Source organism: Urocitellus parryii, chromosome 4 (genome assembly GCF_045843805.1).
Source record: "Urocitellus parryii isolate mUroPar1 chromosome 4, mUroPar1.hap1, whole genome shotgun sequence".
NCBI classification, from domain to species: Eukaryota; Metazoa; Chordata; class Mammalia; order Rodentia; family Sciuridae; genus Urocitellus; species Urocitellus parryii.
The window spans coordinates 34,009,491-34,025,023 of NC_135534.1; the positions used below are offsets into that span (position 1 = coordinate 34,009,491).

General features: G+C 32.5%; 1 protein-coding gene across 1 annotated transcript in view; it reads left to right on the top strand.

The window, feature by feature from the left end:
- Positions 1-2,033: 2,033 nt before the first annotated feature.
- Dcdc1 (doublecortin domain containing 1) overlaps positions 2,034-15,533 on the top strand; it is a 444,844-nt gene continuing 431,344 nt past the window's right edge. The window contains exon 1 of the mRNA XM_077797956.1: positions 2,034-2,197. Within this exon, the coding sequence (XP_077654082.1) occupies positions 2,034-2,197 (164 nt within the window). The remainder of the gene's footprint in view (positions 2,198-15,533) is intronic.

Below are 15,533 nucleotides of genomic sequence, written 5' to 3' on the forward strand. Positions count from 1 at the left end.
TATAATCTCACTAGCAGTGTAAAAGTGTGGCTTTTTCTTCACATCCTCTTCAGCATTTTATATTGTTTGTGTTCTTAATAACTGCCATTCTGCTAGTTTTTATTTTAGGCAGCTCTATGCTTTGGTTAAAAGTTAAGGATACTACTATCGTAGAATAAGGAAGAAATGAATATTTTCAGACAATTGACAGTTTTTGTCACAAATAATTTAGACAAGTATTATAAAATATTAATATATAGATGTGCCAAGACATTACAATGTAGTTATTTGATATATTTGATGCAGTATTTTAAAAGCAGCCAAAATTATTTTATAAACAATATTTATGGGTTTTCTAATTTTCTCATAGTCCCAATGAAATCCTGCAATAGCCTATATTATCTCCATATTCTCCATCACCTTTCTAACTTTTCTCAACTACATTCTGGTTTGATCATCCATTTATCTACTTTTATTTACACATGCCAGTTATATTCCAACTAGGGCCTTCTCACTCTTCCTTTGTTGTCTGCTTGGTTAAATTCCCTCCCTCTTTCAAGTCTTTACCAATGATACCTATGCTGACAACCTTATTTAAAGTTGGTGTTTCCTTTACTCTCACACTCCCAATATAACTTTATCTTCATCAATTTTCCAGTATCATTTCCATCTTCTGATGTCTATATAGTTTATTTATTTGTTGTGTTTATTATTTGTTATCTGCTCCCACTAGAGTGTAAGCTGCACAGAGCACATTTTTTTCTCCCTGTTTGTTTATTGAAGAATTCCAAGTACTTAGAAAAATGCCAGCTATATTATATATCCTCAATAAATAATCAGAACATGAATGAATGCTTTTATTTTAGAACACCAGTAAAAAAGGTAAAAGTAATATTGTTATTACTTTAAAAATAATATCTTTTCCTTAGTTCTGGTATGTCATTTTATATTGGAACACCTCCTCATTGCCTTAATGAACTACATCAGAGATAAGATTTTGTAGTTTTTAAATCAGTATTGTTAGTGCATGATTACATAGTAAAGGAAACACCAGCTTTAAATAAGGTTGTCAGCATTAGGTATCATTGAGATGGTAGCACCTAGGAAAAAACTTGAAAGAGGCAGGGAATTTAACCAAGCAGTCCTGGAAAGGGACTGATAGATAATATTCTGGGATATTATTTCTTAAGAATATATTGTTTTGGTCTTAAGATACTAGAGTTTGTGTATATTATGTAAGAGATTTTTAGGCTACAAATATAAAAATTCCAACTCAATTTAATTCAAGCAAAAAGAAAGAAGAAAGAAACTGTAGGAAACTCAGGAGATATGGGTTGCTTTTTATAAGTGGTTTTGGGGACTCAAATGTTGTTATCAGGACTCTCTCTGGCTTTCTCTGTCCTTCTTCCACATTTGCTGTCATCTGTTTTGGTTTCATTCTCAGTGGTGGAGGTTTATATTGTTCTCGAAGTTGACAATCATTTTTTCCTCATCAGGACTTTGATTTACCAATCTTTGTGTCTGGGCAATGGGGCACTTTGATTGGCCATCTATGTATATACTTATTTCTTGGCATGGAAGCCAAGGCTGCATAAATTGAGAATCGTATCAGAATCAGGAGGAAGGGCAAAATAAATAAATTTTATTGTGCTGGGTTTTTTAGTAACATATTTCTCATATAAAATTGCTTATATAAGCAGTATTTTAAAAACCAGCTAAAGCTAAAAGACTTTACAAGAAATTAGCATATATTTTGTGGTGTTAGGGATTAAACCCAAGGTCTTGTGCATGTGAGGCAAGCACTCTACTAACTGTGCTATGTACCCAGCCCAGCAATTTCTTAAGTGGGATTATACCATTAATACACTTAGATTCATATTTTTCTTTAAGTTCTTATCACTGTTAATTTCTAGTGTAATTTTACACTTAATGATTGCTATACAGTCCAGAACATGATGACAAGTAGATTGATACTAATGTTTACCCTCAATTTGAAATCCAAGAGGATTTTACATTTTAAATTAACTATCATTCTTCATAATTCTTAACTGCAGATGGCAAGAATAGAAGCAGATGATCACTGGGAAGCACTGTCGCACTCTCCTTTATCTCCCTTGACTAAAGTGATGGAGGAATCACAACAAAGCAATCCTGTAGACGCCTTGCATGGGAATACTGTGGACCCAATTTACACATATATTTTGAATGACATACCAGGGTAAGAATATGATTTTATCAACTTAAACTGAATTTTAAAGAAGTTAAGTGTGCTTATAGAAAGTTATCATTATAAATATTTATTTGGTATTTGGTTAAAGTGATATAAATGGTAACTTGGAGATGGGATGAGCTATGGAGATTGTTGTCTAGGTTACAGTCCCCAATTTCTTCTACTTGATGGGAAGAAAAAAGATAAATGATCAATAAACATGAATTATTTGTGGAGACTGATTTGAAAATATAATAATAATTATATCAATAATGGCAGCTAATATTTGTTATGTATCAATCCCCACTGCTTAGCTCTTCACCTGCATTTTTTCAATTTTGTTCTCAAAACAACCCTAAGAGGAAAATAGGCAGATAGTATTCTAAACATCTCTGTTTTATCAATGAAAAGATAAAGACATAGAGAGTTAACTAGACTCACACTAATAAGTGGAAAAGGTATGATTTGAATCCAATTGGCTCTAACTGCACTGTCTTGTATATTGTATTGTAGATACTAAATTGCTCATGAAAATGTTCCTCCCAATAAAACAATGAAAAATTTTTCTTTAAGATTTTAAATATTTCTTTATATAAATGTCAATCCTAATATAGTGTGTTTCTTTACTCAGATTTTTTATTGCTTTTATAATTTATTTTTCCAACTTTCAACTTAAAATGATTATCATTTTCTTTTCATCCCATCTCTTGTTTGTTCATTTTTAATAACTTTATTATTTTTTTCTGTGACAGCTAAATGTACTTTCATTTATTCTGTTTCTTTCTCCTTTTCTTTCTTTTATTTTTTTTTAATTCTCAGTCTAACTCAGACTTTGTGTCCTTGTCCTTTTTATTATATATCAGTCTTTTCATGTGATATTTTCCTGCTTCTGTTTTTAATAGTTTGTTATTTCAACATGATTATTTTATTTATTTGTTTGAATTCTAATTTCTTTTCTGTCATTATTTCCTGTTACCATCAACTTTGATTATGATACACCTAGAACAGAATGTTGAAGATAATACTCCGAGATCTTTTACCTTCTTGGGAAAGAAAATGATAATCTTCATCTTGAAAGAAGTCGAGTTCATAAAGGCTAATGACAATGAAAGCTCTATTGGTACTGATATGATTATCAGAGAAAGGTAATTTTCTCTGAGTAAAGGCATTTTTCTCTTGATTGAGGTTAAAACATTTGTGTTTTCCTTGCCACATTTTGTCTACCATCTTTATGTTCTTTATGAGAAGTAATTATTCAAATAGTTAATGTGTTTTTCCTTTACTGGTATCATAGAAGCTCTGCTTTTCTTCACTAATTAACACATTCTGCTTATTGTGTAACCGATGTGATTCTGCAATTTGTATTTGGGGTAAAAATGGGAGTTCATAACCCACTTGAATCTAATGTATGAAATATGATATGTCAAGAGCTTTGTAATGTTTTGAACAACCAATAAAAAAATCAAAAAACAAAACAAACAAAAAACCTCTCGAGTTACAGAAAAATAATAAACTGTCTCATAGGATTGTTTTGAGAATTTAATAAAACTAATGTCAAACAAAAAAAATAATTTGGACATTTCAAATGCAGCCACATAGATAGTAGCTGCTGCAGTCAACAGTTTAGCCTTAGATGGTGTATTCACTCTTCTTTTTTTAAAAAAAATTAGTTGTAGATGGAAACAATATCTTTATTTTTTTTTTTATGTGGTGTTGAGGATTGAACCCAGTGCCTCACATATGCAAGGCCGGCACTCTACCACTGAGCTACAGCCTCAGCCCCTCACTCTTTTTATCCAAAAATTTAGTAGAATAATTCCTGTCTGGAGATGAAATGACATAACCAAATTTTAATGCTTAAAGTGTTACCTCAAATTAAATTAGAATATAATAGCATATATCACTTTTGAGATAATTTTATAGTAAGAAAAGTACAGGCTTGATAGTCTGCCTCAAGTTCAAATCCCAAAAACATGACTGATAAAAACATCTTTACTAATTGATCGCTTGCAATATTGAAAAATTAGGCACTGATTTAAATTCCCTGAGCAGGACAAACAAAATAAGCATTTGTATTAAATTTACTTATAAGAGTCATACAGTGACCAGTATTTTCATGTTATTATCTGATACTATTAATTTACCTTTGATTATATTTTTTGTGAAAAACCCTTCTTTTTTTACCTTTTTCATGTTCTTTCAGTGTTTTTCTTCTGCTGTCATTCCATTTACATTTGCTTGTAATAGAGTGAAAACTGTTGTGCCAGGATCCCACTGCCAAAGAAAACTAACACCAAAAGTGTAAATGTGGTCTGATCCTCTCATTTTAAGACTTACCCTTTAGAGGTCAGATGACTACTAAAGTGTAGCTACTTCCAAGAAAGAAGAACAATAGGAAACAATAGGAAAATATGTATTCTGAGGTGGTCCAGAATAGGGAATAAATCTTTGAGATGTGGATGGCAAAATCAATTATTTATTCATAACAGGTTCTACAATATTCATACAATATATCTTTAAATGCTGTAGTAGAAGATTTCCAAATGACAATTTGATTTTACAGTTAAGAAAATATTATAATAACATATCTTTCTATTCCACATATAAAATACTTTTAGTGATTTTTAGTTGACAATCATATAAGAAATGTAATTTCATGATTTTTATAATGGAATATTATAGTATATCTTATTCTACTGGCAGCTTAGTATATTACCAACTCTTACATTTCCCTGAGGAGGAAATTCCTTTTAGTACATTAAATGAGGACTTAAATCAGTTATAAAGTGACTACCAACAAGTTTTTATTGCAGATTATCAGGGCTGAGTTTTTACAGATGAGCTTGATTTCAGGAATATTAATGACACCTCCTCTATTCAGTCCCATTTCATGTCATTTTACTCATCTTGGGTATTTCAATTGGATTGAGTATTTGACTTTTTATCAAATATAAACATTTGGAAACCTGGCCTTTTCTAGGGACAGTATAAATTTATTGATTTCATCATTTCAAAGGTGAGCTGCTGATTCTCATCATGGAATGGTGGCAGAAGGGAATGAGGGGAGACAAGAGTGAATGAAGCAATGCTGTATCTTCACTGTTTCCAAACCATACACTTTCTTTAATTCATATATTTTTTTCTGATTTTTTCCATCAAGACTTAAAATAAGTCTCTACAAAATTAAACAGTAGCATGTTGTTTCCCTTAAATAATAATGAGACTAGATCATTATTCCTTTTGGAAAATTTAAGTTTCTGCTGGAAAATGTTATATATAATATCCATTATATTATAGACATTATAACATAATAGTTTTATATTTAAGCTATAAATATATCCTCTCCCAGTTTTAGATTTAAGATGTAACTTATTTTTAGTTTTTTACTTTTGCACATGCAAAAATATTCTTTTATTTCTTTAGGCAGAATGTTTTATTCCCCTGATCATATACTCACATGGGTCTTTAAGAATCTTCGGAATTGTTTTTCTTGTTTAGTATTTTCCTTTTCTGTAAAAACAAGCCAGTTTAATTTAACAAGCATTTTTGGCTGCCTTCTATCTGGAGTGTGTGTGTGTGTGTGTGTGTGTGTGTGTGTGTGTGTTGGGGGGTGTGTGGGTTGTATTTTGAATGTAATACATTGGTTGTTATCCAGACATTGAGTTGCAAGTAAAAATTTGACATATTATGTGTTCAAATAACCTGAGATGGCTCTGCAATTGGAAAACCTTTACCAACATTTCTAGGCTAAACTAAAATTATATTTTCTTTGATGCTAGAAATAAAATTTGTGGAGAATTGCTCAATTTTATTATCACTTATTTACTCTCTGTGGTGTTTAAATCACATTTTATCAGAGAAATTGTAGAAAGTTATTTATATCTTTGGAAGTTATTTGTTTAAGCAAGTTGAGGAAAGGACAGTATGAAGTTTAATAAAGTCTTTGTGCTTTGTGTACTGCAGAGATATTGAAAAAGATTGCATTCATCAAACATGAGATTATTTCTTTTATTGGTTGCATTTCATTATTTCAAATTTGTGACATTATTGAAAATACTTCTGGCCATTTTCCTTTGTGTTTCTATTTTCTTATTTGTACATATTCCAATTAGAAAGTTTAATTACCATTAAAATGTAATAGGATAAAGACAAGTTTTACAAATGATAATATTAAAAAAGCCACATAACTCTTTAGGAAGGTTCAAATGCTATTAGAATATAAAGCAAGAAATATATGCTTGTCAAATATACAGTATAAATAAATAATTTTAGATGAAAATGGTTGACTACATTTAACAAAGAGTCTACCAAATAATGAAAGGCTAAAGAGTGGTTGTTAGATTTGATGTACTTCATTGTATATTGTAAGTAATTGCTATCCATAAAAATTCTATGGCTTCTGTATAAGAAAAAGAGACATTTTGACAGGCAACACTAGTATGAAGTGACAGCAAGTACAAATCCTTGGCAACTGTCATTATCCTGCTGTTGAATTCACATCCAAACTATGTGATAACTTAGACCTGCGTGTTTATTACTGAGCCATGGTCTGTCAAAGTAGCCATACTTCTTATTTATGAATAGTATTATTAGCCACATGCAGATTTATGTCATAGAAATCTCAATTTATGAAGGATGCTTTGTGTTTCAGAAAGGGGGAGGATAAAAACTCCATGTTATGCTATGCTTACACTGAAATTTCTGGTGAAATGTTTAAGTAAAAGTTGAGCTTTTAGATACTACTAGATTGGTTCACATTTTTATCCCATCATAATTAATTAAACATTAGTAAAGACTTAATAAAACAAAATAAAGCAAATATAATTTAGATTATTAATTATTTGACATTGACTATCCATTATATTGAGTGTAATTTTCTCTATAAAGGTAGTGAGAAACTGATTATATGTTAGGCCATGATCAGTGCAAAGTAATACAAAACTAAAAAGAGTTTCAAAATGAGGAAGATTCATTATCCCACCTAAGAACTTTAGAGATAAAGTCTAGAATTAAATCCAGTATTAGCAAAAGCACTAACTATATCTTGCTCTCCTCCATCCTCAGATATTGGCTAGATGCTTTTTGCAAAATGCTTCATAATAGGTTCACTCAACAAATGTCTGAGAAAAGATGTATATTAGGTCACTTCTCTCTCTTTTTTTTAAAATTAGGGCAAAGAAACAAACATTCTGCAGAAGATTTCTCTTCTTGTCTCATTAGCTAGAATTAGATAATAAGCATATTATTTAACCTACCAGGGCAAGGGATATGGAATTACCATCCTTGGCTTTACACCATTGCCCTCTGGGGCTGATCAGTGGATACCTTCCATGGGCAAATCAGTAGCTTTGCATCTAAACAACATAACTGAGGCTTTGTATCTAAAGAAAAATGGGGAGAATGACTGTTAGATAATTAACCAGCATTGCCTGACATAATTTTTTATTTTAATTTTGTTGTATTTTAATTCTTAAATTATGCTTGGGCTGGGGATGTGGCTCAAACGGTAACGCACTCGCCTGGCATGTGCAGGGCCCTGGGTTCAATCCTCAGCACCACATAAAAATAAAATAAAGATGTTGTGTCCACCGAAAACTAAAAAATAAATATTAAAAAATTCTCTCTCTCTCTCTCTTTAAAAAAATTATGCTTATTTGCTCTCTCTCTCTCTTTTTCTCTCCCCCTTTCTTTGTATCCCTCTCTCTTTGTCTAATAGCATTTTTGTGACACATTTCTGTACAATATCATTGTTGTCAAAATAAAATTTCTGCATATTAATCACTAGTTGAGTTTCTTTGAGTTACATAAGAGATGTAAAACAAGGATCTTACCCTTGCAGAGTTGGATATGAAATCACATAACAAATAAATTATCACAGCAGTATGCAAAATGGTACATAAGTGTATTAATAGGACTGAATGTAATGCTATGGAATAAGAACCAGAATCTGGTGGAGTTAATTCTTCTCATGTCTGCTCAGCTTGAACAGCTTTGGTGAGGCCTTCTCTACGTTCCTAACCCCTGAATTTCTCCCTGTAATCAGTACTTTTTCTTCATATTTAGTTATGATTAATAATTGTGAATTTGTATGTGTTAATATTTGTTAAAGATTTCTATCCTCCACTAAACAATTATTTTTATGGAAGATGGTCTAGAAATTGTGAGTTCTGAATTTAGATTAATATTTGTTAAACTCTTCTTAAAAGAAGTACAATTATAGTATAGATTAGCTGAGTGACTACCATCTGTAAAAAGACATATTGATAAGGACTATAGGAGGCAGTGTATTGCAGTTATAGCTGAAGGATATTATAGGAAAGCTATAAGCAGCTCTTGTTGGTAGAAATCCTTGAAAGTGAGACAAATGATATGACTTTATTAGGAGTTTTCCTTCAATTGCTATAAGAAGACACTGTGTTCACTAATGCTACTAAAATAGAGAAAATGAAAAGAATTGCCCTTGTCAAGAGTTGTCATCTCAATTCTTATCATGGTCTTTTTATCTGATTTTTTATACTCCTTCCTAAGCATATTTCCTTTTATTTTTAAAGTTCATGTCTTATTTGTTACTTTGTGAAGCAAAAATGTGAAATCAGATTTAATGAAAACCTAAGAAAGTAGGCATCATTATACTAGCTTGGAATATTAAAGGGGTTATAAATTCCACAATGTGTGCTATCTGTCTCTAATAATCTTTTTGAATATAATAAAAGCCAAATGTAGATGAGATACAGCCTTGTTTGAAAGGAGAAAAGATTAGTTAATCTCTTAATCCATGTATCAACTTTGTAATTCTGTAATTTATTACATTCATTGTATCCTATATGGAAACTGTATAAAAGATTAATTTACTTAAAGTACTATAATTTTTAATTAAATGTTTTATCAATATTGCTTTAAGATTAAATTTAAACATGTTCTATTTCACCTTCCTCTGAGCACATATAAAATTATTGAATATTTACACATTTTATACACATATAGATGCACATAACTGTATGTGCTCTTTTTTGTAATTCCTGAAGAGTGATTCAGATTGCTAAAATATTTTCTCCAAACTAACCATAAATTATAATTCAGAAGTAATGTACCTGATGTTTTGTTTTTGAAAAAAATATATAAAAACACATGTGTCCAAGTGAATGCCCTTCCTCTTAAAATATTCACTTTTAGAAGTATTTCTTCCAATAATATTGCCATTTTGGAACATTGAAAGTTTCTCTTTGGATTTACAGTTAGAACATGGCACATTCTTTTTTGTCTCCCCTTTTCTTTTTTCCACTTACAAGTAGATTTATTAATGTACTGGGATTTGGAGGAACTGGAGCTGTTTATTTCAGAAATATTTGAGTTACAAAGGTTTAATCACTAGTATATAGCAAAAGTAACAGTAAATACATCAAATGAGTTTAATGATATCTTTAAAGGTTCTCAATGTATCCCCCATAATTTTATTAAATAAATCCCACTGATGCAGAATTTATGATTATTATTAGGGAACATTATTTTTAATATTCTCAATATCTAATGACAAAATTTAATCTTAAGAAATTATATTAGAATTTTCCAGAAAATAAAATATCTGTATCTCAATTTGATATTAAAAGTTGATAATAAAACTGAATCACTGTATAGCTGAGGTGGAAGGCTGAGTTTTAACATGATTCCCAAGATTTCTATCAACTAGTATACATGCCCCATATAAAACCTTCTTCTTGAGTGTATGTGGGACCTATAAATATAAGGAGATATCAATTCCTTGATACATTATTATGGAAAAGTGGAAAATATTTTTGCAGATATATTTAAGGTACATAATCAGTTGCCTTTAAGTTCATCAAAAGGGAGATTATCTTGAGTGGGCCTGATCTAGTCAGATATTTAAATAAAAGAGATCAGAGGAATCAGAGAGATTAGCTACTACTGGCCTTAAAAAAAAAAAAAAAAAAGAAGATAGTCACAATGAATTCTGCAGCAGATAGAAACTGAATTTCGGCAACAACCTGAATGAGCTTGGAAGAGGACCCCAAGCATCAGATGAGGTTGCAGCCCCTGCTAATTTCTGGATTTTAACTTTGTCAGGTCTTAAAAGGATCCAGCTAAACTTTGCTATGACTCCTGCCTGACCCACAGAAATATTGTGATAGTAATAGGTCTGATTTTAAGTCATTTGTTACATGGCAATACAAAACTAATATAGATGGGAAAATATCAGGGTGGGTATGTAAATAGATATTTTTTAAAAGGAGGTTTATTTCAGCCCTGCATAGTGGTGCACACTTGTAATCCCAGCAGCTCAGGAGGCTGAGGCAGGAAGATTGTGAGTTCAAAGCCAGCCTCAGCAAAAGCAAAGGTGCTAAGTAACTTAGTGAGACCCTGTCTCTAAATAAAATACAAAATAGGGTTGGGGATATGGCTCAGTGATTGAGTGCCCCTGAGTTCAATCTCTGGTACCTCTCCCTGCCAAAAAAAAAAAAAAAAAAAAAAAAAAAGAAGCCAGTGGTGTCATTTGAAGGCCGCAGAGCCACAGGGACTGATGATAACTTTCAGGCTGAGTCTGAAGGCTGGAGAACCAGGAGTTAATGACAGGAGAAGGCAACATGCTAGCTGAATGGATTCTCAGTTCCTATGCTTTTTGAGTCCTCAAGAGATTGGATGATATCCACCTGAATTGGGGAGGGCCATCTACCTTACTTGGTCCATGAATTCAAGTGTTAATCTCTCCTGGAAATACCCTGACATACCAGAAATAATATTTCATGAGATATTCAGGCATTCCATGGCCTAGTCAAGTTGATAAAATTAACCATTATAGTAAGATGTGGGTATGAACTTAAATATTAAATACATTATGCAAATTGACTATATTTTCCAATAAAAATACAGACTGTCTTGGTGAAGAGAATAGTTCTATGAACATTATATTAAATGTAAATGGGATAAATTTTCAAACTGAAGGACAAAAACTATCTTTGTGAGGAGAATTATGCGACTACATCTATATATCTATATGTCTCTCACTATATATGTTTGGAGGTGTTAAAGAGAACTTCTGTCCACCTCCAAACATATACCTATAGATTTCTAATATTTCAGAGGAGAAAAGGATACCTCAAACAAAAAAAGGTGGGGAAAAAACAAGGGAAAGGAAAAAAACAGGGAGACTACAGGCTATGATGACTTAAATACAATCTAGATATGAGACCTTTATTAGCTAAAAAGGATTACTGGTTTTCTGCTGCTAATGTAGAGTTACCTTCTGTCATGGTTTGGATATGTGATGTCTCCCAAAAGCTCGTGTCTGAGACAATGCAAGAATGTTCAGAGGTAAAAATGATTGGGTTATGAGAGTTATGAATTGATGAGTGAATTAATTAATCTACTAATATTGACTAACTGGGCAGTATCTATAGGTAGGTAGGATGAAGCTGGAGAAAGTAGATCACCGGGGGTGTGCCTTTGGGATTTATATTTTGTCCCTGGTAAGTGGAACTCTCTTTGCTTCCTCGTGGCCACGTCCTTAGCCACTTTCCTCTACCACATTCTTCCTCCATGATGTTCTGCCTCATCTTGGGCCCAGAACTGTAGAGTTAACCATTTATGGACTGAGACTTAGACCTCTGAAACCATGAACCAAACAAACATCTCCTTCTTGCAAATTGTTCTTATCAGGTCTTTTGGTCATAGCAGTGACCAAAAAGCTGATTACAAGACCTCCTTCAACTACCATTCCCTGACCATTGCCCTCCCATATTCCAAATCTCCATTCCCCTTCTAATAGTATCTGTTCGTGTGCACTCATTTGGATAGGAGCTTCCTTCCATTTTCTAACTAATGAAAAATAAGGAAGTTTAAGCTAATAACTAATACTATGGGGTGATAGTTAAGTAGAGATTCTGGAGCCAAACTACCTGGATTTGAATTCTGTCTCTGATATCTCCCTTCCATGTGACCTTTGGCAAATCATTTAAGCCCTTAGTTTGTTTATCTGTAAAAAGAGAATAATAATATGGGATGTTGTGATGATAAATATGTAAAGTATTTAGAAAAGTGACTGACAAATATGTGCTACGTAAGCACTATTAGGATTGCTACTATTATTATCAATATGGAGGTTATGATATAACATTTATTCTTTGTTTGATCTTGTGAACCTAGTTACAGTCCCTGCACCTGGACAGTTTAGGGTCCAAAAATGATGGAATCATTCAAGGAAGACTCTTTGGGACAGGATTGGAGAGTTGTCCCTTTTCATCACTTCTGTGTTGTTTTGGCATCCCCAGCACTGGAATGTTTGGGGACTCTCTGAGGCAACACTTTATCATGAACTCATTGTTATTGTGATAGGTAATGGCAGCAATAAGGCAGTGAGGAGAGTGGAAACATCTGTGACTCTCACTAACCAATTTTTGTAGGTACTTAGGAAAAACTTTTAGAAATTTGTAATGTACTACTTTGAGGACTATCAGAAATAAATGGGGGAAATTTTGAAGGGAGAATAAAGTTCTTTATTATGATGATGAAGTTATCGTGCTGGCAGTTGATTTTAATTCCTCACCTTTAAGATTGATTTTAGGGACAACAATCTTACCTTTTGACCCACATCCCTTTGGACCAACACTGACAAATGGTCTAGAACCTAGACTTACAATTTTCAATACTGCATTCTTATATGCTTCTATGATTAGAAATAAATGATTAGTAATAAAATGAATTACATATATAGCTATAGATTCAATTGTGATTAAAAAAAGAAGAGTTTGAGAGTGTTTAAGAACTACTGCACAGCCAGGCATAGTGGCACATGCCTGTAATCCCTGTGGCTTGGAAAGCTGAGGCAGGAAAATTGCAAGTTCAAAGCCAGCCTCAGCAAAACTTAAAAAGGCCCTAAAGCAACTTAGTGAGACCCTATCTCTAAACAAAATTTAAAAAATACAAAAAGGGATTAGGGATGTGGTTAAGTGTTTAAGAACCCCTGGGTTCAAAACCTGGTACCAAAACAAAACAACAACAACAACAAACAAACCCCCCAAATAAAATAAAAACTACTGCAAGCTTATCATCAATATTGTTAAAACAAATCAAGGTTGAAGACTATATAAATATTGGGCCAATATGATGTTTTAGCATGGAAAATGTACTTTCTCCCCCTTTTAGAAATAAATTATTAGAAAAAAGAAAGTCATAAAATAGATTATTGAACCATATATTTCAATTTATTATTTTTATCATTTTACCAGGCAAATCTTATGTAATTTATTGCACTAACCCTATAAGAATCATGTGGAAATGGGAAAGAATGTTAATGGAAACATTTTCAAAAGGAAAGGGGAAAAAAGAATTTCCCAAAAGGATGCAAATGTTCTTACCAGAAGACAGGGTAACATGCCAGGTAGCCAAAAACATAGTTAATGCCTACATGATTAGATAAAGAAAGGCAAAATATAAGTTATATAAAATATTGCATTCCAGTAAAATCTATGTGGACCACATAGTAACATGAGTAATGGTCATGAAACATTGTTAAATAAAAAGGAGTACAGAAGAGAAAATATACTTAGAACTTTGGAATATGAGAAAACAACTTTTTACTTTGTGGTAATGAAATAATGGATATTAAAATTTTAAATTCATTAATGTATTTATGAAAAATACATTAAAAACAAAAATATTTTAAAGAAAAGATGCTTCCTTCTGCTTTTAAGTAGGAAGTGTTTTTTTTTTTCACATGAGAATTTGCTCTCCAAGTAATTGTTTGGTTAACTGGAAACTGTTGATGAGATCTCTGAATCTTTTCTTGGACTATTTACTACTGCTGTTCCAGATTGAAGAGCTTGGTGACCATTTGCAACGCTGTGGCTGTTGCTGCACAAACACTAACAGTGTGACATGACTGTTATCACATACTACCACTCAATACTGCTCTCAAAATTGAAGTAGCTAAGGTGGTATAAAGGGAGGTCTCACCTTTGCCAGAAGCCACTGATCTTTCCAAGACATTGTTTGCCACAGTCTTCAACCTGGGTGGATCCTCAGAGTGATGGGAAGACCACTCCTCTCCCCAGTATTATCCTCAGTCCAGTGCAGACTAATATACAAACATGTGATGACTTCAGCAAAAATACTTCTGCATGGATCCCAGAATTTTAGTTCCAGTTAATCCACTGTGTTTCCGCTTTCCCTCCCCACCCCTCTCTCTCTCTCTCTCTCTCTCTCTCTCTCTCTCTCTCTCTCTCTCTCACACACACACACACACACACACACACACACTATTCCATGTGACACAGGAAATAATTGAATATTGAAACAGTTGTGAACATAAGGCAGACCAGAAGAAGTAGTTGTGATTATAATAATCTTTGTGGATGTGAAAGATTTGGAAGCGGGGCCGTCCTTGCTGAGTTTTTGACACTAAGCATGTTAATTTATAATAGTATGTATGTATGTATGTATGTGTGAGGGATGGTTTTATTATGTTTTGAATTATGGAGGACCTAACAAATAGGAAAGAGGCAGATTTGGTTTGTGTAAACATAGCCCTAATTACAGTAGTACATGGAAGCTGACCATCCTTATGCTCCATAATTTCACAGTTTAATATTCTCAAGTACTTTGAAGTTTGTTTCATTTTATTATACCAGTAAACTGCATACACATTCCATCTGCCTAACTTTGCTATGTACATATCATCCCAGGTCATATGGCCCTCTGTTCGCATATTGTAGTTCACCTAAATGCTACTGTTTCTTTTAAATACTGGGTGGTATGACCAGCTATCCCAGTTTGTCTGAGACTAAGGGAGTTCTCAGGATTTTCAATGCCAGGACAGTCCTGAACAAACTGGGAAGAGTCAATCACTCTAATCTCAGGTCTGCATGAAGCCTTTGTCAATTTATTCCCAGTCATGCTAAACTGACCTTCAGAAATTTGTTTTTACATTTAAATACTGATAGTTTTATGAGCTTAATAGTCATATATATATTTTAGATAGATAGATAGTAGTTTGCAAGTTTCTTGAGGTTAGGGCCCATATCACTTTAAGTTTTTTTCTTTTCTAATACATAGAGTACTAGTACTTAATAAAGTGAATCTAAGAATTTAAAATTTTTACTTAGGTGTTTCAAGCATTATACAATCTTTCTTCTTTAATTAAGTAAAGCAATGAAGCTTAGTGGCTATAAATGTGAATTTAAATTCTCAACATGTTGATTATTTGACTTTGGACAAGTTCATTAACCTTTCTGAACCTCAATTTCTTAAGAGTGTAAAATGAAGATTAAAAATACTACCTACTTTCCCATGATATTGTAAGCCTTAAACAAAATGTTAATTAAGACTATAGTAT